Here is a 26233-nt window from a genome sequence, read left to right as displayed (position 1 = left end):
TAAGGTGAAGTTCCATTCAAAAGAACCAATTATAAGAATATTTTTATAAATGTAGATTTTTTTTTAAATGTTTTTAAATGGGACATTTTAAGGGGTGGTAACTCTAAAACAGTTCATTTTCTGAAGATGTCTACATGGAATTTTTCTATTTTGTATTTAAGACAGAAAAAAACAGCACGGTGACCCTATCTTTTCTTTAGATATTCTTAAAGAATTGTCTTAAAGCTATCTTTTCCTAAATTATTAATTCTATCATTTTGTTTAGTTTCTAATCACAAAATGGTGTTTTTTTTTATACAAAATGTGTCATTTTGTCACAACCTGTAGCTTGAGAAAATGTGCGGTGACTTGTCATTTTTATTGTATTTTTGAACATATTTCGATAAATACTACGTTTTGGTAAATTATGAACAAATTCTATCATTTTTATTTTAGACTCCCATACGTGCTCCCATACCACCCATTTTCAGTAAGATATCCGTTTTCCGGAGATGTGTCCGATATGATTTTTTCTTTTAAGTAGTTTGTATGTGAAATGAACTATGATTGGTTTATGATTCAATGATTTATCCAATGAAAGGAGTTTAGACATTATTAACTGATTGTAAACTAGTAAAAGTTTTTGGACCAAGAAAAGACCGTATAGAACATCATGGGCTAAAGAACATTGCCCGCAGTTTACTAATTTACTTAAAAATCTAAGGTAGAGACCAGGGAAACATAACATTAACAAATGCTATCATAAATTGAAACTTATAATACAATACAAAGAAAGTTTTAGCAGACGATTTTTTTTTCAAGCATCCACCCCCTTTCCTTCACATTGTCTTTAAATGTTATACAGTAATTTAGTTTGGAATTATTGAATTAATAACACAGAGAAGTCAAACAAAACAGGAAAATTGTTAATAAAATTCAATTTAAGAAAAAGAGATGTGCACTGCCTGCCTGAGAGTGAGAACAGCTGAAAAGGGGGAGGGGTTGATCAGACTAACTGTTCGTTATTGTTAAATTTCTGTTTCCTTCAATTGGTAACCTCATGCAGGGATTGTTTTATATAATATTAAATAATTCAAAAAGGAATTGTTATACACCCAACTTTGAACTCGGGAGAATTGTTATAATCTGCATGCCTTTAATTTTAGTATTAATGATAAATAGCAAATGTGATCAGCAAGACAAGGGGTTGAAGTCTGATCAGCAAGACAAGGGGTTGAAGTCATAAAACTTTGCTTAGTGCTTGGAGTACAAAAATCATGCTCAAAACATGAAATCAAGCATTTTGATTGGTTGAATTTGGAGTGTGAGTACAAAAAAACTGGTGACTACAAAGATATACGATAGAGGCAAATTTTGCTGAAATTGTTAGTATTTTATTCATAGGACAGATAGTCTGGAAAGCTTTTTTGTAGTTTGTGAAAAACTGTAAACAGAAAAAATAATCTGCAATATCAACAAATTTTTTTTTTTGTCATGAATTTTCTTCTAGTCGGACTCAGTCTGACATGTTTGAGATGTCCATTGTTGAAGATATACATGTACATAAAGCTAGACGAGGGACACTAGAGTCTTTCATACTAGACTACCTGTAGTTACATGTACAGGGGTGTGGAAATATTTGTTGTGAGTACTTGTCCCTGGGCAAGTAAAACTGTAAATTTTACTTGTCCGGAAAAAAAGTTACTTGCCCTGATGGTCCCAATAAATATTGTAGTATTTTATTGTTTAGTTAATATATGATTCTTAGCACTGTTTTGCATCCCAAACAAATCAGTGAAATCAATTGGTTTATATATAGGTGTAAAATTTTAGGAATGTTGGAAATGGGTTTATAACATCAATGGGACAGAAACTCAAAAGCAAACCAACTAAATGAAATGACATGTAAAGTTTTCAGTATTGTTTTTTAATAAAAAATTGTAGCCAGTAGGTACACTACATAATATACTAAATTTAGAGGACAGTGAGTCAAGAAATGGAAACTAAGTAATAGATTAACTAATTATTTCTAGCAACTGACACACTTGTTTTTTTTTTTTTTTGGTAGTTAAACACTTCTATTTACCACTTAGACAACACATAAGGTTGCCTTTGATCTATAAATAAGACAAAAACAAAACTTATTATCTGAATTTCTTTCCAAGGGATAATCTGATATTCACGATATCCGATATTCTCGCTTCCGTTTTTTTTTTTTTTTTTTTACACCTTGACCATCTCCGATTGCGTTTCATGCTTTCGATTCGTCATTCTTTTTGTCTTGCTTGCCCGATGTTTTATTTTAAAAGTATTCATCAATCTGAATCTCGATTCAAAATCTTAAGAATTGACACTTCCGGTGAATAGTGGATAAAATATAATCGACGATCCCGGGTCAATGGACAAAGCCAATGCAATATTACGCGACTCGGGTTTGCATACTTATTTTTACTCATTTTGGTAATCGATCTATTTCCGGAGTTATGTAATATTTATCGTCATGAACATTGATGTTTTTATTCGCTGATTATTGGTTTCTTTTACATAAATTAAACATCTTTATACGTTTTGAAATTAATCCTATATTTTTGCTGAATTTGAAGTTTGTCATGTATATTATTTTACTTGTCCACGGGCAACCAAGACAAAAATAATTACTTGTCCGTGTGTTAAAATGTACGAGTCGGGCGAGTCGGGCATAGCATTTCCACACCCCTGATGTATATCAGAGAAGATCCAATTTTTACAAATACATGTATATAATGTGAGGACTTATACCATATGTTAAGTATACATGCATTTGCATTATTTTTTTGACATTAGTATGTACATGACATACTAGCTACAGTCAATAAAATAATTTTGTTTTGCAGCTTTTTAATTTTGCATATACATATATGATGTTGATACAAAGTTCACATTAAAGATATTGTCTCTACAAACATGACAGAATGACAAGTCCTTCTCTTTCATCTTTTCAGACAAAGTTCACAAAATGAATAACTATGAAAGGTTTGGAGAAGACCAAACATCAAATGCTCATACTTCTGTTGATCTGCAGGCTGTAGATGAAACATCATCTAATATTAAAGATGTCCACATTAAAGTTGACAAAGACCAGGATGACATAGGAACCTTGAAAATATACTCCACAGAAACAAAACAAGGTGTTGAATATATTGATGATCCATCAGCCAAACAACAGCTTTCCCTCAGTCAGTAAGAATTTCATTGTCTATATTATAATTTGTACATTTTTGCATTTTTGTAGGGTAATAGTTTTTGTAAATTTTAGGGATTATGGCCCTAGGTGAACCATAAATTTAAATGTTCAACAAATTTTCTATACACTTTAATATAATTCTTATAAATAAATAATAATTGCTGCAGATCTTGTTTCCTATCATAAGTTACATGTATGGTGTTATATTTAAAAATCATTACCGACCTCTATAAAGAGAATAACAGAAAAACTGGTTTAATTGTTATGTAAATGTAACTAATTTTGTTTTGTATATTTGTAGATCATTACAGGCCTCTGTAAAAAGAGTAATAGAACATCCTGTGTTCCGTATAGTGTTGATGTTACTGATATTATTGGACTTTACCTTGGTTATTATAGACTTAGCTGGTTCTGAGTGTAGCAGTGACGATACTTTAGAGAATATATCACATGTTATCATCAGTCTCTTCCTCCTGGAAGTCTTTGCCAGATTGTTTTATGAAGGGTAAGAAATTCTTAGATAATTCATATGCAATGTAGCACCGCTTAATTTATATAGACATTGAAACAGATATATATATCCTAACAATTTTTCTTCTTGTAGGCATAAACATATGTATTGGAATTGTTCATTGGTGGAATAATTTATGTTTTGTCCTGTTAATTGATGTTTCTATGTTAAAAATGTGACTTGTAATAAATCTCTAACAGCTTATCAAGTAGTTGTACAAATTTCATATAATTACTTCATAGTAATTGTGGGCCTCATTCTAATTACTGTTTAATTTCTATTTATTATCCCATAGCAATTGCAGACTTTTCTATTCTTACAAATGTATATATGCTACATAAATATATAAATTTTGTCAATGCAGGAGTAATGTAGCATTCATTGAAATAGAGATACACCTAACAGCTCAAAAATATAATAATAGTTTTCCCTCTATCCACAAAAACTGTCAATTACAATAAGAGGGTGGTAAAGCGTTATTTTCATGCAATGTTTTTGGCCTCTTTATTTGAAGTGTTTTTGTGTTTTGACGTTTTATTTCTTGTTTTCTTGTGTTTGGTTCAATGTACGTGCTTCGTTTTTCCCCCTAAGGGCCAAGTGAGCTATTCTCATCACTTGTCGTTTGTCGTCTTTGTTGGTTTTCGTCGTCCATTGTCGACGTTAACTTTTTACATTTTGAACTTTGTCTAGAGAACCACTAAATGCAATGGAACCAAACATGACATGAATGTTCCTTTTGAGGTGTTGACAAACTGATGTTACTTTGTAGTCGATCCATCATCCAAGATGACCACCAGCAGGGGACATAGTTTATGTAGGACCCTATTGGAAATACATACAAATGTCTTCTTTTAGAGAACCACAGAATGGAATGAAACAAAACATAGTATAAATGTCCTTTATGAGATGCTGACCAAGTGTTGTTACTTTGTAGCTGATCCATCATCCAAGATGGCCACCAGCGGGGGGACTTAGTTTAACATAGGACCCTATTGGAAATACATACAAATGTCTTCTTTTAGAGAACCACTGAATATGTTATGAAACCAAACATAGCATGAATGTTCCTTATGAGGTGCTGACAAAGTGTTGTTACTTTGTCGCCAATCCAAAATCAAAGATGGTCGCCAGCAGGGGAGGTAGGGGACTTAGTTTAACATAGGACCCTATAGAAAATACATACAAATTTCTTATTTTAGAGAACCACTGAATGGAATGAAACGAAACATAACAAGAATGTTCCTTATGAGATGCTGACCAAGTGTTGTTACTTTGTAGTCGATCCATCATCCAAGATGGGCACCAGCAGGGGACTTAGTTTATGTAGAACCCTATGGGAAATGCATACAAGTCTTCTCCTTGAAAATCACTGAATGGAATGCAACCAAACATAGCATGAATGTTACTTATGAGGTGCTGACCAAGTGTTGTTACTTTTAATGACAAATTAGAGTTTTGACCCCAATTTCACAGTCCACTGAAACATAGAAAATGATAATGTGAGTGGGTCATCTGTGTACTATGGACACATTCTTGTTACTAATCAATTTTGTAATTGACTCTTACAATATATCTTGAAAAGTACAAAACATAGAGGAAACTCTAAATACCAAAAGTGATCAAGAATTCAGAATTTCTTTTATTGCCATTTGACATATATATGCTTTGATGGAGAGTTGTCTCATTGGCACTCATACCACATCTTTCTATATCTATTTTGATATTTGACAAATGGTTGCAGCACCTCAATATGATTTGTCCACCCTGCCCCATGATCCACTATCTGAGATTTAAAGGAATCAATATGCCTCAGCAGCAGGGTAAAGCTAATTTGCATGTACTTTGCATATTTTTGCAAATAAACAAAAGTTAAGACATTTTCAGAAAACAATTCAGCATCAGGGTATGAAATTAGCAGGGGCCCACAGGCAAATGGCCCCTAAAATTTGGTGTGGGCTACTGAAATTTCTGCTTTTCTTGTATAGGACTATGTATTTGGGCTACAAAATTTAAGCTGTGGGATACCATTGCCAAAGTCTTAAGTTCTATCCCTGAGCATTGTACATTTGTAAGTGTTAAGGTTAGTGTTCAAACAGCAGTAACTTGCTATGAGTCCATGGCCACTGTTTTCTTCAGTGAAATACAGCCATTGGTAATACATGTGATACTGAATGACTGCTCTCAATAAACCATAGCTTCTGTTCTAGTGCATTTGTTTTTGTATAATGCAATTTTTTGTGTGTATTAATTGACCATAGAGGGGACATTTGTACTTATGAACTATTAAATATTTGAGCTTATGTAAATTTTAAGATATTGATAATAAAACACTTAAATTGGTTTCATTTACTAAAAAGTGCTGAGATTTAAAAAGTTAAATATTACTTCATTTTTTTATATTTAGTTCTTTACTCCAATTAATTGTGAAGTGTTTGCACAGGACTTATTGTATTATGTACATACAACCTTTATATCTATTTCTGCAGATTATCAATGGTTGACATAAAAAATATTTCTGCTCCAATTATGATTTAAGATCTTTATAAAAGTAAAATACCTTTGAATGATTGATAAGCATCCTACATTTTTAACCTTTTTTCAAATATTTAAAGAATTAAATGTGAATAAATACCTCCTACCAAATCAGCTTACAAAGACATGTGCAAATGTAAGAATTTAAGTAAAGAAAGCTTTTTTTCTGTCAATGTTTTGAATAGATAAGATTTTCATTTCAAGTGCACACATAAAACAAAATTTTCTCATATGAAATGGGTGTACTTTTTTGTGTTTAAATTTGCGTAGGTGATATGGCACTAAGAGGTTTTTATAGATTGCTTGTATTGCACCCTACTCACCTGGGTTATATAATTAGTAGTACAATAATGCACCCCTGCCCAAGGATGTTTTGCTATAAAAATTAATTTGACACTTGTCAGACTAGATTTAAATAAACAGAAATGATTTTTTAAGTAAACAAAAGATTATTAGTAAATCTATTTCCTTATCTATTACATAAGTTTATTTCGAATAATTGCTTTGCACTTCTAACTATTATAACAGTAGGTACTGAAGCATTTTTATACAACAGTTAAAATTTTAAAAAAATTGGTCGTATATTGGTATCACGTCGTCCGAAGACGGATGGTTTTCTGGATAAAAACTGTAGTATAAATAAATAGAAATCAATGAAATTTTAACACAATATTTGTTACCAGAAAGGAAAGTTGGGATTGATTTTGGGGATTATGGTTCTAACAGTTTAGAAATAAGGGGACCAAAGGGGCCCAAAACAAGTATTTATCTAGTTTCAGGACAAGAAGTATTTCAATTGCTCTGATATTGAACCACATTGTTCATACCATAAAGTAGAAGATTGAGATTTATTTTAAGGGTTATGGGGCAGATAGTCTAGGAATTAAGGGCCAAAAAGGGGCCAAAAACAAGCATTTTTGTAGTTTCTGGACAATAACTTATGTATATCTGTATGGATCTCTCTGACATAGTACCACAAGGTTCTACATAACAAAGGGAAGGCTTTGATTTAGTTTGGGATTGATACCCCTGAACATTTAGGAATAAGGGGGCAAAAAAGGGCTAAAAAGAAGCATTTTTCTAGATTACAGGCAAAAAATTGGTTTAAAGTGAATGGATCTCTCTGAAATTATGCTACAAGGTTTCTTACTACAAAGGAAACGCTGGAATTGAGTTTTGGGGTTCTTGCTCCAAGGTGGGAGGGAGGGGTTTCAATAAGTGAGGGGTCAAAAAGGGGCCCAAATAAGCATTTTTGTAGTTTTCAGTCAATAACTTGTGTTCAAGTGTATATACCTCCCTGAAATTATACCACAAGTGTCCATACTACAAAGGGATGGTTTGGGGGGGGGGGGGGAAGGGAGGGGGGGTCTATGGCCCAAATCATTAAGCAATTAGGGGCAAAAAAGGGGGAAAACAAGGGGTTTTCTGGTTGAAGGACAATTTAGACAATTTAAAAGCAGTGTAAGGGAGGTAATGCAATTAAAATTTAAAGAATACTGTTACAGTCTTCACGCCCGCTCCCGGGCCTGTAAAAATCAGACCTACAGGCCAACAGAACCTAATTATAAATTTTCAAAAATTGAGCTGTGGGCCTGTAGATTTAGCAGTTCAGCGTGAAGACTGCTGTTATATATATGTTTGATTACTTGATTACCTCCCTTACACTGCTTGTTTTCAAAAGTTTAAAAAAGAAATCTTCAGTTGCACAGTATTGTGCAGTTGCACAGTATTGTGCAATAGATTTGTTAGATCTTTGACCACATTTATATTGTGACAAAAACCTATATTATGTCAAAAATTTGATCACAATCCAAATTCAGACAGTTTCAAGCTTGAATATTGTGACCAAATTTGCCCCAACTGTTCAGGGTTCGACCACTGCGGTCGTATAAAGCTGCGACCTGCAGAGCACCTGGTTTTATTTTATAAAAATAAAAAAAAAGGAGATGTATGATTGCCAACAATGAATGAGACACTCACAATTAAGTGGTAGATATCTGTCACTAACACATTCCAATTTCTCCTATCTATTTGAATATCTTATGGTTGTATAAATTTATTTGTTGGATATTTATGCAGAATTATAAAAAAAAAATTATATTGGAGTTGTTGCCTTCGAAAATGTGCATCAGCAGTGCTAATTGGAATGCTTTTCTTTTAATGTCCCCTAAGCACTGCTATGTTGGGTTAGAAAATTTGGCATCTTTATCCATCCAGTCTTATGAACACTCTCACCAATATGATTCTTTGCACATTTTTTTGAAATTCAAATCAAAGGTTTCAAAATCATTGCCAAGAATCTATTTTAAAAGGGCATGTGCCCCTTTGAAATATAATTTATATGAAAAGTTGTATTAAATAGACCCTAGTTTTCATGTAGGATTATTATAAAATTATCTCAAGCAATATCTGGAACCAGTTCCAAAATCAGCACCTATACATTCTTTTTTTCAGAGTTATGTCCTTGGGACATGTAAATTGTATAGAAAATTGCATGTATGCAATCAAAAACAATGTCAATATTAATTTGGATGAAATTTGTTTCTTCTAATGTCTTGGTCTGGATTGAAAATCATGGCAGATCAATCATTTTTACATGTAACAGGTTATTATTTGAACTTGGAATTATTTTTAATTATGGAATTTGCATAATTTCTTGTGCTTGAAATTTTTAATAGATTCAATGTTTATCTGGTATTATAATGTTTTGAGCTGTTCATAACACTTTCCATACAATGTATTTTGTATAGGTAGTGTTGTGCGCAGCACAGTACATTCTATTGAAAATGTACTATCTTCTTTGTAATAGAAAGTGTTGTGCACAGCACAGAACATTAAAGTATAGAATAAACATGGAATTTATGAAAAAAATTTCAAACCAAGAAATTATGTAAATTCCATAATTGATAATAATTCCAAGTTCAAATAATAGCCTGTAATGTATTAAGTTTCCTTGTAATTTAGTATACTGGGTAATTGATGTAATAGATGGGATAGTTGATTTTCTGTTTTCAGGAGTATAAATGATGTTATAAATGTAGTACAATGTATCTAAATTCTGTTTTTCAGGAGGCATTTTTTTTCTCAATATATTGATGTAATATATTGGATAGTTTATGTACTTTTTAATTTTCTATTGTTTTTTTTTCAGGAGACAGTTTTTCCGGAGTATAATTGATGTTATAGATGGGATAGTTGATGCAGTATTTAATTTTTTATTGGTTTTTTTTCAGGAGGCAGTTTTTCCAGAGTATAATTGATGTTATTGATGGGATAGTTGTTGTAGTTTCATTCATTGTTGACATGGTATTTGTAGCTCTGGCAGATTCAAAATCTTGTCAGTCTAACTATGCAAGGTTAGTAAGCCGTCATTATATCACACCTAACATAGTGATCAGTAAAGAAAGACCAAAATATTAATAGTTTGTTTTTTTTATATTTATTTGCTAAAAAATAAAGACAACACATTTCATATTGAAGTACACATTTATTCAAAATTAATTTTGTGTTGTGGGCTTGACTGAATATTCCAACAAAGCAGATAGTTTAACCTGTACAGAGCAAGAGGGAAAACAGCTTTAGGTTTTGGTACAAATGTCAATCTTTGATATTTATCAATGAGAATCATGAGTGATTTCCATTGCAAAATAAATTGCAGCACAGGCAATGGATTAAAAAAGAAAAAGAACAAATTTCAATACTAGTATTTCAAAAACCTTTGTTATACGACCGCAAAAATTTTAATTTTTCGTCGTATATTGCTATCAGGTTGGCGTCGTCGTCTGCGTCGTCGTCGTCGTCCGAATACTTTTAGTTTTCGCACTCTAACTTTAGTAAAAGTGAATAGAAATCTATGAAATTTTAACACAAGGTTTATGACCACAAAAGGAAGGTTGGGATTGATTTTCAGAGTTTTGGTCCAAACATTTTAGGAATTAGGGGCCAAAAAGGGCCCAAATAAGCATTTTCTTGGTTTTCGCACTATAACTTTAGTTTAAGTAAATAGAAATCTATGAAATTTTGACACAAGGTTAATGACCACAAAAGGAAGGTTGGGATTGTTTTTGGGAGTTTCAGTTGAAACAGTTTAGGAATTAGGGGCCAAAAAAGGGCCCAAATAAGCATTTTATTTGGTTTTCACACAATAACTTTAGTATCAGTAAATAGAAATCAATGAAATTTAAAAACAAGGTTTATGACCACAAAAGGAAGGTTGGGATTGATTTTGGGAGTTGAGGTCTGAACAGTTTAGGAGTTAGGGGCCAAAAAGGGCCAAAGTAAGCATTATTCTTGGTTTTCGCACCATAACTTTAGTATAAGTAAATAGAAATCTATGAAATTTTGACACAAGGTTTATGACCACAAAAGGAAGGTTGGGATTGATTTTGGGAGTTTCAGTTCAAACAGTTTAGGAATTAGGGGCCAAAAAAGGGCCCAAATAAGCATTATATTTGGTTTTCACACAATAACTTTAGTATCAGTAAATAGAAATCAATGAAATTTAAACACAAGGAATTCTTGGGCTTTTTTGATATGCTGAATCTTAACATGTACTTAGATTTTTGATTATGGGCCCAGTTTTCAAGTTGGTTCAAATCAGGATCCAAAATTATTATATTAAGTATTGTGCAATAGCAAGAAATTTTCAATTGCACAGTATTCAGCAATAGCAAGAAATCTTCAATTGCACAGTATTGTGCAATAGCAAGAAATTTTCAATTGCACAGTATTGTGCAATAGCAAGAAATCTTCAATTGCACAGTATTGTGCAATAGCAAATATTTTCAATTGCACGATATTGTGCAATAGCAAGAAATATCTAATTGCACAATATTGTGCAATAGCAAGAAATTTTCAATTGATTGGAGTTATCTTTCTTTGTCCAGAATAGTAGTTGAATCAACTTGAATCATTGTTTTATACAATATACAATGTATATTCACTTTTACTACCGACTGATAAATTAAAACAATCTTTACCATTCAGTGATAACAAGCACCTTTTGTTACATTTTAATATTTTATGATGTATTTAAATGAGTAGTTATTGTTGCAAACTCCATTAGAAATTTGAATTGAGATCAGTTTTGGAAAAAGGGAAAGGGGGATGTGAAAAAAAATGGGGCGGGGGGGGGGGTTAAATTTTTCTCATTTCAGATTTCATAAATAAAAAGAAAATTTCTTCAAACATTTTTTTGAGAGGATTAATATTCAACAGCATAGTGAATTGCTCAAAGTAAAAAAAAAATATTTTAAGTTCATTAGACCACATTCATTCTGTGTCCGAAACCTATGCTGTGTCAACTATTTAATCACAATCCAAGTTTAGAGCTGAATCCAGCTTGAATGTTGTGTCCATACTTGCCCCAACCATTCAGGGTTCAACCTCTGCAGTCGTATAAAGCTGCGCCCTGCGGAGCATCTGGTTTTTAATTAGGCACCTTGATGTTAAATTATTGGCCTGGTCTATTAAAATAATATTTACATTACAGACTTCTTGTTATTGGTCGAGTGTTCCGAATAATCAGAATATTAAGGATACTGTATATAATGGTTCAACAGAAAAGACATGTAGCTGCTGCATCAAGAAGGGTTATCTCACAGAATAAAAGAAGATATCAAAAGGATGGGTTTGACCTTGACCTTTGTTACATTACAGGTAGAATATTTGGACATGAATTAAAAATTTTCAGGTTAATGATAAATGTAAATTTCAGAAAGACATGTTAGAGAATATGATTCAAACATGGTGATATGGTCAAAATGACTCTTGATGAACAGTGTTCCAGCTAGGCCTTTTTCAGAGGGTGCCGCGCCCGCCCTTTCTAGAGTGCCGCCCTGTGTCCTTTTTACAGTTTCCAGGGCACCCTACCTTTTTTGAAGATCAATTGTATATTATTTTGTTCATATTGATATGATCCACTAATTACTATATTTTACCTGGCGAAAAGTTTATGACTGTTTACAACCCCAAGCTAATTAACAGTTACAGCTGGTGTCATAATTGTTGTTATGGGTAATCCGTTTATCCGATGGGTCATTAATGATCATCAACATTATTTCATTCAAATAGAATCAGTCAGTCGGTAATTATATTTGAAGAAATGTGCATACGACAACTTGGGCACAATTTACAATATTTACTGTAGTTTCAGGGAGAAAACGTTATGACAGAAAGTTGGAGCACACCCAAATAAAGAAAGATAACTCAATCTGATATTTTCCTAGCATTGAGGAACCCACTTAACATATTCTAAAATATGTACATACTTCTTGCTTAAGGGGGGCACGGGTATAAATTTATTTTTTTTAAATATAGGATTTCGCTATATATTTCCATAAATGGATTTTATCATATACTTAATAGAAAAATGAAATACAAAGATGGGGTCACCGTTCATTAAAGCTCACAATCTGCCTCCGAAAGAAGCATACATTTTTGTTAATGTCCTTTTTTTTTGTTGAACTAATAGGAGAAATAAAGGTAATATTGAAATGAAATAAGAACTAAATTACAGAAATTGCTTAAATTTTACAATTATTTAGTTCATGTACAGCTTATTTGACTTTATTTCACAAGAAAAGTTAAAAGCTGCCAATCTTTTCCTCACCACCAACCAGGATTGATGTAAAAAGCTAACTGGCTCCAACTTCACTAATGCATCTTCTTTAGTACTCCCCTGCCAATGAAGACAGGCATTAAGGTTTGCACTCTGTCTGTCTGTCTATCTGTTCATTCGTCAGTCCTGCAAATCACTTTTCCACACTTTTTTCTTTGTGCTTGAAGATATTAATTTGATGATTGGTATATAGTTTTATCATGACAGAAGATACAGATAAAAATTAAAATTTTGTTTTCGTCTGATGATTTTGTGCAGAGTAATGGTCCTTGGATTCCCTCAAATAATCTGTTTTCAACACTTTTATCTGTCGTGCTTGATGATATTGACTTGATAACTGTTATATAGTTTACACCATGAGAAGTAATAGATCAAGTTAGCATTTTGTTCCAGTACAATGAATTTTAAAAGGTAGGGGACAATTCTCATGGAAAGCTTGTTGATAACAATTCAAGGTCATCTTCAGTACTATGTACAATTTAAAGTCATATGAATCGACTGGTGAAAAAAAATTGTATCAAATTCTTGAACCAATGCATGTATATATCATAAACTTAGTCTTCTGTGCACGATTATATAATTTATTACGCAAACATATTGTATAATTGTCAATTTTTTCCCCTCTCTGTATGTTATGTTGTGAAAATATGGCAGCTAATTATTTGTCGTGTTTTGAAGCCGTAGTTTACCGATTGTCACCTACTCACCTTATAATAAACAATCAACAAAGAAGCATGGATATTGAGCATGTGTATAACATGAACAATCAGATAATAGTTTATTTCAATGACAGATCCATGTGTATTGTGATCACCGGATTTTTATGAGAAGGGTCGGGCTAAGGTCACTTGCATACAGAAAATATTTCGGCAAATTGCTTCCTGGAAGCAAGCAATTAAAAAAAAGTAAACTTCTTCTAAATGTGGACAAATTAATGAATTTTCTTCAGTAAAAAGTATTTGTACATAAGTTTTATAATGAAAACTATCCATTTAGTTATAAAAAAACATATGAATCATTTTTTTTTAATTTGAGGTTTCATGTGACTTTGAGCATTTCGTTTTATTATTAATATTTGTTTTGTTATTCCAGAGAGAGTTATTGCCATGTCTTTCCCATCGAAAGGAATGATGGCCATGTATAGGAACCCTGTAGAGGTAATTTTTCTAATTATTCTTGTATAGAACTATCATAGAAAAGATGTAGTTAACAACTACAGTCAATTTGGCCACTGAGGCCCCTGAAACCTTTATATACAGGTTTCAATATGTAAATTGTATATGAATTAATTAGAAAAAATTCTGGCATTAACATTGTTACATAGAGATGATCACAAAAACTTGCTTACCCTTCCATGACGTGACTGCAATTGTTGTTTTTACAAATACTTATGGCGGAGTACTGTATGTACACTAAATTATTGAAAGAAAATTGGTTGTGTCTTTGCTACAGATGCATGCATATTCATTTTACACAACTTCACAAGTGATGTAAGAAATGTTATGAAAGGTACAATGAGGCAATTTGAAAATATGTCTATCATTGGTTTAATTTAATTCAGAAACTTTCTTGCATGTGTGTAGTGATTTTGTGTCACAATGAATACACCATATCCTTTATTTAACATTAAGTTACAATTTATTGCAGGAAGTAGCCAGATTTTTCAACACAAAACACAAAGATCACTATAGGATTTACAACTTATGTAGTAAGTTTATTTTATTCAATTTGTTTTGAGATAATCAAAAAAGGTCTTGTTCATTACACTAGTTGAACTTCTTGTTTGCTTATTTTGACATTTTATATCATAAGGTTGTTATAATAAAGATAATGCATTATGTGTTTTTTTTTTACTGCTAAGGTGCTAAGGGAGTTTAAAAGTGATAGTAAAAAAACCTAGTTTAAAACCACTTATATGAAAAGTTTTTAAAGAGACTTTCAGATGCCAAAATTAGTTTGAGTGCCCCAGCAGTAGACAACAAGACATTAAGAGTTACCCTATCGTATAGAGTAACACCCCTTTATAACTTGGAAAGTTGGAAATTTGTTGTTTCAGTGAACTAACTTAAGTTTGCCTCATCCAAATTTTATGAAACTCAAACTTAATGCTAAGCACCACATCACACAGTGACAGACAAAGACTAAATTTTGTTAGTAAGTTACTTATCGTTCAAGATTTATGCCCCTTTATACATGTAACTTGGAAAATTGCAAATTTTTCCGTACTATGCTTGCCTCATTCAAATTTTATATAAGTCATGCACAATGCTAAAATAATACTTCAGACAGAAATTAAATTTGGGCATTCAGTTACCTTTGGTTCTAGAGGTATGCCCCTCTTAACAACTTAAAAAATGGGATTTTTTTTTTGTTTCCACACTCACTTGAGTTTGCCTCATCCAAAATTTATGAAACTCTTGCACAATGTTAAGAACCACAACAAGCAGACAGAGTTAAAATTTGGACAGTATATCACTTACTGTTCCAGAGTTATGCCCTTTTTTAACTTGATAAAATGCTGAGCCTGAAGGGGGGGGGGAGCATTTATGTTCTGAAGACACATTCTTCTTTTAGTTTTTTGTAACATTTAATCTGGAATTTAAAAAAAATTGACCCTAGTGACCTTTCTGAAAATTAATGTACTTTTTCCATAATGTTAAAATATATATGGTGTATTGATTATAATTAGAAAATGTTTTTCAGGTGAAAGAGATTATGATGAGACATTGTTCCATAACAGAGTGGAGAGAATTTTTATTGATGATCATAATGTTCCAAGAGTAAGGTACTGTATATAAATGAAACAGAATTGCTGGATAGAAAAAATATTAATTTTAATGTGTAGTGGATTGATATGACTTTTGCACAAGGTTTGCAGGATATTTCAGCAAACAATATTAATTGGTCTATCTGACATATAAAGCAAACATTAGTGCCTTCGTAGAGCATATATATATATTGATTTTATTTATTTTCGTAAGGACTTGTTTTTTGTGGATTGTGAAAAATTGTACTTTCATGGATATTTTCATGGATATTTAATTTGAAGTTTAGTTAAGGTCAGCATAAAAATGTTAAGAAAATATTATATATTTTGAACTTTAAAATTATGGTAACCTTATATCCATGAAGTCCAAAACAAAGTTACCCAACAAGTAATGATAAAGAATTCACAGTAGTTCTTAGGTTGAATAGCATTTGAAATCATTACCAATAAAATTGATGGAAAATTTTGAACATGCATGAATTGAGTTACTTAAGCATCGTTTTGTTATGTTATATTTTAGGGAAATGATTGAATTTTGTGATAATGCCAGAGAATTTATGGCCCAAGATCAACAGAATGTAATATCCATACATTGTAAAGGTGGTAAAGGGAGAACTGGTACAATGATATGTGTCTGGCTAATAGAATGTGGACTATTTGACGGTGCAGAGGTAATTATAAATAAGTCAATGATGTAAGGTTATATTATCACTTAAAAAAGGGTAATTTGCCTGTAGGAGTAATACAGTCTACTGCATCATACTCATTTTCAATGGAATTGATAAGTTGTTTAACACCATACTTCAAGCACAGGTCAATGTAGTCTGTCACCAAAAGGAACTTTTAGTAGAAATGTGAAAAGTATTTTATTGTTATGGTGAACAACCATATCAACCATAATTGTCAACTAAACTAATGTAAGAGTGTATTTATAACAGAATTGGTTTTATAATAAATTCTAATGTTTGTTTTCAATCTGAAAGTTTGTGTTATAATTTGTGTACAAGCCTCCAAATCAACAATATACACCCCTTCTTGCTGACATATGACAGTTTGTCATTTAGACACCAAAGTTTGCTAGTATGACTGTTTTCCATATTTTTCACAAGATAAGCGTCATAAATGCATAAAACTCACCAAGGAACAAACAATCTAATATGTGTATTATACATACTTTCTGCTTTTAGAAATGCTTTAATAAAGAATTTGTGCTTATACTATTTTCAGTAAACAAACATTTGTGTTTTTTTTTAATACATTTACAGCTTAATTATACTTGACAAAATTAAATGTAATCCTAGTATAAGGGAGACAATTCTGGTGTTTTGTATGATAACAAAATAGGTTTTTGTCATTTCAGGAAAGTTTAGAATACTTTGGTGACAGAAGAACAGATTTATCTGTGGGTAAAAAGTTTCAAGGTGTTGAAACTCCTAGTCAGGTATGATATAAAGATATACATTCCCCATTTCAATTCTCAATTTTATACAAATGTGTTTTTTTTTTTTTTTTTATAAATGCATGAAATATGTTACACTGGATTAAACCAAATAAAAATTAAATTAAATAATTATTAGGAAAAAAACTTAATAATATGATAAAAAGGATATCATAGTTTTAAAGAGTGCTCTAAGATCCATTTTTCATTTGTTATCCTCCATTTGTGATGAAATAGAGACTGATTGGTATGAATAGGGACTGGGTGCTCTCAGAACTAGTTTTACCCTACTATATTTACATGTCTGTCCCAAATCAGCATTGTCATGCATTGTTATAATGAATGTATATTAGTTGCTGTCTTTTATCTTTTATATAAACCCAGATTGTTTCATTTATATTCAACTTGTAGAACAAGATTGGAAATAATATTCAGATTACAATAAATATTTAAAGTTAATTTACATCTGGAGGTTCATACCAAGCCAGTCAACACTAGTAACACTGATTGATGCATACAGTTTTTGGTAACTTTATTTTTAATGTTTGTATACACAACCTATCCCAAAACAACTATTTATTTTATGAAATTATTTATTTTCTAACTTAAAAGGCCAGCATTTTTTTAATTAGAAGTTATTAAGTTGATCATTTGAAGAATTTACAAATTAGAACAAAATATGATCTTTTTAAAACAACATAATTCATGGCATTTGAATACTTTTTAAAATTTACACTAACATATACACATAGAGAGTACACACTGTCTCCTTACATATATTTATAGAGTCGATATGTTGGATATTTTGAGAAAGTAAAGAAGAAACTAGATGGTAAAGTACCTGAACAAGTACCGAAGAAGATATCAACTATCAAGATCTTTAACCTAACTGGTAATATTATTATAGGAAAATACTTTTAATGCAGTACTTTGGACATTACTTTTATTTTTGAAATAAAGTATTTTTGGACACTGAAGTATTTTAACATTAATGACAACTATGAAAAACAATGATTAGGTCAAAATTCTACACTAATTGTTTTATAATTTATATGACTTTTTCTGTCCTTGTTGCTAGGCAAAGGGGGCATTATGTGTAACCCTTGTCCGTACATACATCCCAATATTGGTTTCTATTCTCTAACTATTAATAGACCCAACCAAATGTTTTGAAACTGATATATATCTATAGAAGCACATAAAATCTTTTGTGGAGCATTTAAAAAAAAAAAATCTTTTTAAAATGCACAATATTGTTGAAACATCAATCTTACATTTGCCTTTTCAGATGCCTTTTAGTTACACAATGATAAATTTCAGTACTTATGTTAAAAACAAATTCATATTGATGATGGTAAAGTTTTCATTATAGATATCAAGGTTAATGGTTTGTTTATTTTCTACTGTTTATAGGTGTAGGTAATGCTGATGGAAAAGACCTCAGTATGGAAATCAGAGTGGATGGATTACTTATATATGAATGTAATTTAGGTCAGAATATAAATTGCACTGTAAGTATATATTATTATAAGACCTGTTTTTTACTAATAGTTTGAGAAAATGTGCTCATGTGAAATTGTTCATAGTTAAAGGAAAAAGCTAATTATAATCTGACTTTAAATTAAATTTATTGTATTTTATGTGAAATGATATGAAATAGCAATTTTGATAAAGTCAACTTCAGCTCATGATATGAAAACTGCTTGTTATTAAAGCCTGGAATTTAATATTTTGGTTTCCTAATAAAATATTCTAAACCATACAAGTATCACTTCCAAACTTAATGCTATGAAGTGTTAATAAATGTTTAGGTCACTAGGTGAAAGATCAGACTCACAACAGGTTTCCGGAGACTTAAATTTTGGTTATTTTAAGGACTAAATGTTTAAAATCATAAGTTACACATTAACCAAAACTTTTTTTAAAATAGTCCGTGGCTGAAATAGGTCATAGGGACTATAAATAGACTGACATTTGTGGGAATGTTTTGTTTCTGGAAAAAATCATATGCTGTGGATTCATTATTATTCATTGCATACCAATTTTCGTGTGTTTCGTGGGTACAGCTAGTTGAATCACGAATTCAAATGTTCAATGAATTAGAAAATTTCTATAGGCTTTGTAATCAGAGATTGGCAAATCCAAAATATCAAATATCCATGAAACTGCTAGGTTTCCTCAATCAAGGAAAAATAGATTTTAATATAAGTTGATTAAATGTCTAGCAGCCATTAAAAAGTGAAATTTGGACAATTTTGGTTTTTGAACAATACCGGTATCTATTTATATTGCTTGCAATCATTACTAAAGTAAGTTGGAAATTGTTTCTGTTGAAGTGATAACTATGGGGTAGTTAGGTAAGTAGTTTGTTTCTTCTTCCACAAAACCATGAAGATCACAACTTTATTGGCTATTGTGCTTCTGTATTTTATTAAATCATGAAACTTTTGGTTGATTATTTTAAAAAGCACTCTCAAATATCTGTTACATTTTTGTTGCATATACATGTACAAGATACATATTGTAGCAAAGCAAACGAGTGAAGAGTACTTGTATTGTATGAGAGAAAGTCAAAGAGAGAGAATTAATCAAATAAAATTTATATGTAACCTTAGGAGCCTGTAATTCAGTGGTTGTCGTTTGTTTATGTGTTACATTTTTGTTTTTTGTTAAATTTTTATGCCCCGTCTACGATAGTAGTAGGGGCATTATGTTTTCTGGTCTGTGCGTCTGTTCGTCCGTCTGTTCGTTCGTCTGTTCGTTCGTCTGTTCGTTCGTCCGTTCGTCCGTCTGTCCCATGTCAGGTTAAAGTTTTTGGTCGAGGTAGTTTATGATGAAGTTGAAGTCCAATCAACTTGAAACTTAGTACACATGTTCCTTATGATATGATCTTTCTAATTTAAATGCCAAATTAGAGTTTTGACCCCAATTTTACGGTTCACTGATAGAAAATGATAGTGCAAATTTCAGGTTAAAGTTTTTGGCTTCAGGTTAAAGTTTTTGGTCAAGGTAGTTTTTGATGAAGTTGAAGTCCAATCAACTTGAAACTTAGTATACATGTGCCCTATGATATGATCTTTCTAATTTAAATGCCAAATTAGAGTTTTGACCCCAATTTTACGGTTCACTGAACATAGAAAATGATAGTGCAAATTTCAGGTTAAAGTTTTTGGCTTCAGGTTAAAGTTTTTGGTCAAGGTAGTTTTTGATGAAGTTGAAGTCCAATCAACTTGAAACTTAGTATACATGTGCCCTATGATATGATCTTTCTAATTTAAATGCCAAATTAGAGTTTTGACCCCAATTTTACGGTTCACTGAACATAGAAAATGATAGTGCAAATTTCAGGTTAAAGTTTTTGGTCAAGGTAGTTTTTGATAAAGTAGAAGTCCAATCAACTTGAAACTTAGTATACATGTTCCCTTTGATAAGATCATTCTAATTTTAATGCCAAATTAGAGAATTTATTCCAATTTCACAGTCCTTTAAACATAGAAAATGATAGTGTGAGTGGGGCATCCGTGTACTGTGGACACATTCTTGTTGTACATAAATTAGGCCTTTAGTTTTCTCGTTTGAATTGTTTTACATTGTCATTTTGGGGCCTTTTATAGCTGACTATGCTGTATGGGCTTTGCTCATTGTTGAAGGCCCTACAGTGACCTATAGTTGTTAATTGCCATGTTATTTTGGTCTCTTGTGGTTAGTTGTCTCATTGGCAATCATACCACATCTTCTTTTTTTATATTAAATACTATAATTTAAAAATAAATTTATCAGTGATATATTGTATACTGATTTTTTTTTTTATATTTAACCCCTTGATACCCTTGTCAGGAGGTAGTGTAGGGGGTTTGTAAAATCCTGACTATTGAAAAAAAAAAAAAATGATTATTTTAAAAGGCACTCTTAAATATCTGTCACATTTTTGTTGGTTTTAATCAAATCCTTATAAATAAATAAATAAATTGATTGTAAAGAACGCAATTTTAGAATAGAAGAGGAAATCATATTCTTTTGTCCTTAAAGTGAGAGGAAACTTGCTTTTGAACTTGTTACGGATATAAGTTTTGTTTTATCTTTTTAATTTTTATATTTTAGCTAAGTAAATTGCCAGAGGATGACAGTATTGAAGTTAAATTAGAGAATGTTCCAGTTCTGACAGATGATGTTAAAGTTAGATTCTTTTCCAGTGATGTAAGTATTAAAGTATCCTTTAGAACAAATGTAAGGCAAAAAAACTAGAGTGCAGACAGAATTACTTTCTTTTACATGTCATCAGATTTCCTATTAGTGGTCTTATTTACATTTACCAGTTTTGCCACTGTTTTTACATCTTTTAATTAAGTTGCACAACAAAATTGGTAAGTAACAACTTCTGCAGTTTGATTGTCAGGTCATATCAATAGCCTGCTTTGTCTCTATTAATACATATTAATGGGATTTTCAAATTCTAATGCAATTTTTATATAACTTTTTTTTTTTATTGGCTAAAGATACCATTAAATCCACAGTTGACCTGTAACTAAGGAGGAACCTGCAAATTTGAATTCACTTGCTCAATAAATATTCTATTACTACAATATTATTAAAAATAAACCAACACCTTCCTCAAAATCACCCTTTTGACGTAACTTAATCTAAATTGTTGAAGAGTTGCAACCTTAAATTTTGATTTGACAGTCGCTAATTTCCGTTTAACTATCTCTGCTACGCATTGCCAGTAAAACTGCATTTGCGACCTTCAAATTGCCAATTGACAGTGGCAACAATTCAACTACAGTGCTGTTATTCCTTAATTTTGTAAGGACTGTGCTTTGTATTCATGACTGAGACCTACACCTTGAAAATGGGGAAATCAAAATTTTAAATGATAAACTGTTTGTGTGATGAGTTATGTCCATTTAAAAAACATACAGACTCTTAAGTTCCACTGGAGAAACTACAGTGCTTTTTTTTTAACTTACAGAAAAATGTACCAAAGATCTATGACCATTGTGCCTTTTTCTTCTGGTTCCACACTGCTTTCATAGAGGACAATAGGTATGTATTGAATTAAGTTGATACATGTACATGGTATTGTAAACTGATAGTAATGTCAAGCATAGCCATTCATTGCAGGTATATATATGACCCGTAAATTAAAGTTACTACATTTAAAAGGCACTATAAATTTTAAGATATTTTTCAAACAATGAGATTATATTTTTTTAAATCTGAAAGTCTTAACCAATAGTTCTTATCTACATGCTAGTTTATCACCCTTTCCTGACTATATTAGAGTTACGGTTTTTGGGTTTGAGTAGTTACAAGCTGCATACATCTACATTCACTTCATATATTCTATTAAAAGGATAACAGGAATGACTAAAAAAAATTAACAATATAATGGATCACACAAGCAACTGACTCCTTTAAAAGAAAATAAATTTGCATTGACAATGAAAGATGTTTAACACTTTAACTGTAGAATACTGCAGATGGTTTTATTTCAGCAGGGTAACATTTACTAGAGTACTTTGTAAACAGGAATATTAAGAGGAAACATTAAAATCTAAAACACTTTCTATAAAGCAATATATCTATGATACCTAAAGCTGAACTTAGCTAGTTAACATTTTATTTTTACCAAACAATATTATACTTGACTTATAAACAGATAGTTGCAAAGTATTTGCTAATGTAGCAATTAATTATTGCTACTCACTGGAAACAGAAACTGTACATAAGAAGTATAAATTCATTTGTTATACTGTTAACTTATTTTCGCAATTGATTTATTTTTCAGGACTTTCACAAATAGAAAAATAATGAGAAAATATATTGTAACAGTCATGTTAAACTTTGAGCTTTCTAAATTTATTTTACCACATCATGTTAATTAGAAAATCGCGAAATGAAATCCTTGCTAAATGGGATAGAACCGACTTAACAGATTTTAATGTATCTATGAAAATAAGTTGGTTTACAGTATGTATGATTATCATGTAATGGGATCAGAAAATTTCTAAATTATATATCTTGAGTTTTTTTGAACTTTGCAATGTTTTTAAGGGCAATTTTGTATATTAATTTAGATTGGTTCTGACCAGGGAAGAACTAGATAATCCTCACAAGAAAGAAGGACAGAAATTCTACCATGAAAAGTTAATGGTGGAAGTTCTTTTTGAAGATCATAAAGAAGACTTATAATTTTAGTTTTCATATAAGTTTTATAAGCATATAGTTTATATAATATTATATAGCATATTATATCAGTTATAATAGCATTAAATTGTTGACTAAAATATATGTATGGTGCTGTAAAAAACCAAGAGGTATTATTGTTATGGTAAATAGTCTGTCTTAACATGTTATTATAACCTATTTGCTTTGACTAATTATTAAAAATGATTTTACAGGTTGAACATTGATGTAAAGGGGCATTTATTTATTAGGTTGTTTAATATTATCATGTTCCATGAGCATTGCATACACCTGGGAGAACACACTGAAATGACTGTTTTGAAGTTGCTTTGTAAACTAACTATGAACGACTGTTTTTTCTTGATTTAAAAGTGTTTTTCAAGTTCTATTTTCAGACTATATTTATTGGCTTTTTATATTTTAATCTGTTTCTCCATTCATTCAGTACATTCCACTGTTCTATGATGACTACAATAACGCTTGAATGCTTAGTCAATGAAAAAAAAAAAATTTAGCTAACCTACTAATTGGCTGACTCTCTGCATAGCACCAGTCAAAATCCAGAATTTGTTGAACATGTATAGAGAATTCAGACCATCACTAGTAGGAGAGATAGGTGAAGGAGAGGGACTGAATTCAATGGGTTAGCAAATATACCACTTATTATAATGTGCAATATACAAATATTTGTTGAAAAGAGGTTGTTGAGGTATTATTTTGTTTAAATTGATGTATTTTTACGAGAAATTTATATTTTACAGAAATGATTTGTTGTAAAAAGAGATTATATATTATTGATATGTGCAATATGTACTGAAATTAATTGTTTTATAATTTGGAATTATGTATTTACTGCAGTTAACAAATTGCTGGTCACTTTACTGTTGGTTTATTAGATTAGTTATTTGTGCAGAAGTTTGTTATAGAATATATTGAGTTCAGATTTTTGTTATTTAAAAGTTCAAAATGTGAGCTTAAAAATATTTTATTCGGTAATCATGCTTCAACTTTTTTTTTCAGATTATCTGCCCTGAACACAATAATGTATTTTCAGGGTTGACATAAAACATTTGACTACTATTATGCCATATTCATATTTTGAAATGGTATCCATAGTGAAACAAAATCATTTTCTTTTTTTATAGTAAAAATCAACAGATATTTTAAAAAATAATTTTAAAAACAATGTTAGAAGAGTTTATAATCTGTTTTATTAATTTTAACCAAAATAGTTAGTGGAATTTACAAAGATATTATTTTAAAAAAGATCCCTGAACGTTACAAAATTTTGTTTCCAGTTGGCAAAAGTTCATTCACATTCTATTATTTTACAGATTTTACCTGCATTTATTTTGCTAGAATTGCAACTTCTACCTATTGAGGTTTCAGATTTTTTAGAAGACTGGAAAAACCCAATAGAAGCCATTGTTTATCTTTGTTGTTGATTTTATTGTAAGTCAGGCTGGTCCTGAAACACAGAATGAGTTTGTCAATTGCCATGAAAGAGTTACTTACATTAAACAAAAAGTTGTTATTGTTTGGTGCTGTGTATTTAGATTTCAGATAAGATAGACTTTTTTAATTGTTATAATTAAAGCCTAGTCATTTTCAATTTTCTTTTGTCATTGAATTTTTATTTCCTTTAGAATAGAATTTCATGGTACATAATTGATTTATTATTCATTAACTTTCTCTAAAGAGGATTTTATATTTTGGTGCTGTGTGTTTATATAAGATATAATTTATAATTGTTATAACCAAAGTCTAGTCATTTTCAATTTGCTTTGGTTATTTGATTTATATTCCTTTTCCACATAGTACTTGCACTTATACAAAAAAATGCTGTAATTGTCTAGTGAAAACAGATGAAAAAAATATTTAAGTTTAGTTACATCAAATAACACCCATCTATAACCCTTCATTGAGGTTAATGTCACTATAATTAGTATAATAATTTGATAAACATTACCAAAGACATCTATATGGACAAGATTCTATCATCCAGAAATGAGTTATACAGAACCTTTCAGGTCAAACAAACATAGCTTCCACCAAAATTATGTCGAATAAACATCAGTAGGAAAATTTAAAACAACTTATGGTGGCTTGAAAAACACCGGTACCACTCAGATTACGATTCTACCTTGACAGGTAAGTTTGTATCTAGCCTATAAAATACTTATTTAGCCTTGAGAATTGAAAGGTCAGTTTATCCCATTCATACAAAAGAAGTTTACCTATGAGGTTCAGAATGGGGTTTACAGAATAGAGAATACATGTAATAGCAACAAAAAATAATAGAGAATATAGAAAATGAATATCAAAATAAAGAAAAGAAAATAATTTACTGCATTGCAAAAGTATAAAGAATAACTGTGCAAAATTTAGGGTTACTTAGGTAACTGTAATGCAATACTGATGATATAATCATGATCAATGTACATAATTGATAAATAATCTTGTAACAGAAAGACTAAATTGGAAAATCATTTTCATGAGAATTTTACAGAATGAGTTATTTCAAGGCTATTAAAAGAAAATGCCCTAAAACTTTAAAGAATACAGATATTAAAAAAACCCATCCAGGTCCTCATGTTATTTACATTGTCAAAATATAGGCCACACCATTGTTATTCCAAGAGTAATCTAGACATCTAGTCAAACTGGTTTTTAACTAAAGATCTAGTCAAACTGGTTTGGTATAACTGACAGTTTGCTCCTGCCCTAGATGTCTATTTCACAGTGACCTTATGTGTTTGTGCTTAGAGTACATTGTACTGTCATATTTATTGATTTTTTGTTGGGACATGACCTAAACATGCAAAACAGTGGCTTGAGATATAAATTTAAAAGGAATCAATAAAATCTTAGAAAGTTTATTCTATATGAACTTATTTTAGTATAATAAATTAATATTTGGAATTTTATATCCTGATTGATGATTTTTTTGGGGACCAAGATGTTTTCTTCATTCTAAT

General features: G+C 30.8%; 1 protein-coding gene across 1 annotated transcript; it reads left to right on the top strand.

Annotated features, from left to right (window-relative positions):
- Positions 1-594: 594 nt before the first annotated feature.
- On the top strand, positions 595-25354 carry LOC143085527 (phosphatidylinositol 3,4,5-trisphosphate 3-phosphatase TPTE2-like). Its single transcript, XM_076261914.1, has 15 exons — positions 595-703; positions 2961-3198; positions 3504-3707; positions 9479-9601; positions 11737-11903; positions 13957-14021; positions 14512-14572; positions 15568-15649; positions 16152-16302; positions 16992-17072; positions 17856-17961; positions 18483-18580; positions 21171-21266; positions 22039-22112; positions 23147-25354. Exons 2-15 carry the CDS (start codon positions 2975-2977, stop codon positions 23259-23261), a joined length of 1647 nt encoding a protein of 548 aa, XP_076118029.1. The 5' UTR covers positions 595-703; positions 2961-2974; the 3' UTR covers positions 23262-25354.
- The last annotated feature ends 879 nt before the right edge of the window (positions 25355-26233 follow it).

Source organism: Mytilus galloprovincialis, chromosome 8, assembly GCF_965363235.1.
Source record: "Mytilus galloprovincialis chromosome 8, xbMytGall1.hap1.1, whole genome shotgun sequence".
NCBI lineage: Eukaryota > Metazoa > Mollusca > Bivalvia > Mytilida > Mytilidae > Mytilus > Mytilus galloprovincialis.
The sequence above is the reverse complement of the archived record's forward strand: the minus strand, read 5'-3'. Positions and strand labels throughout refer to the sequence as shown.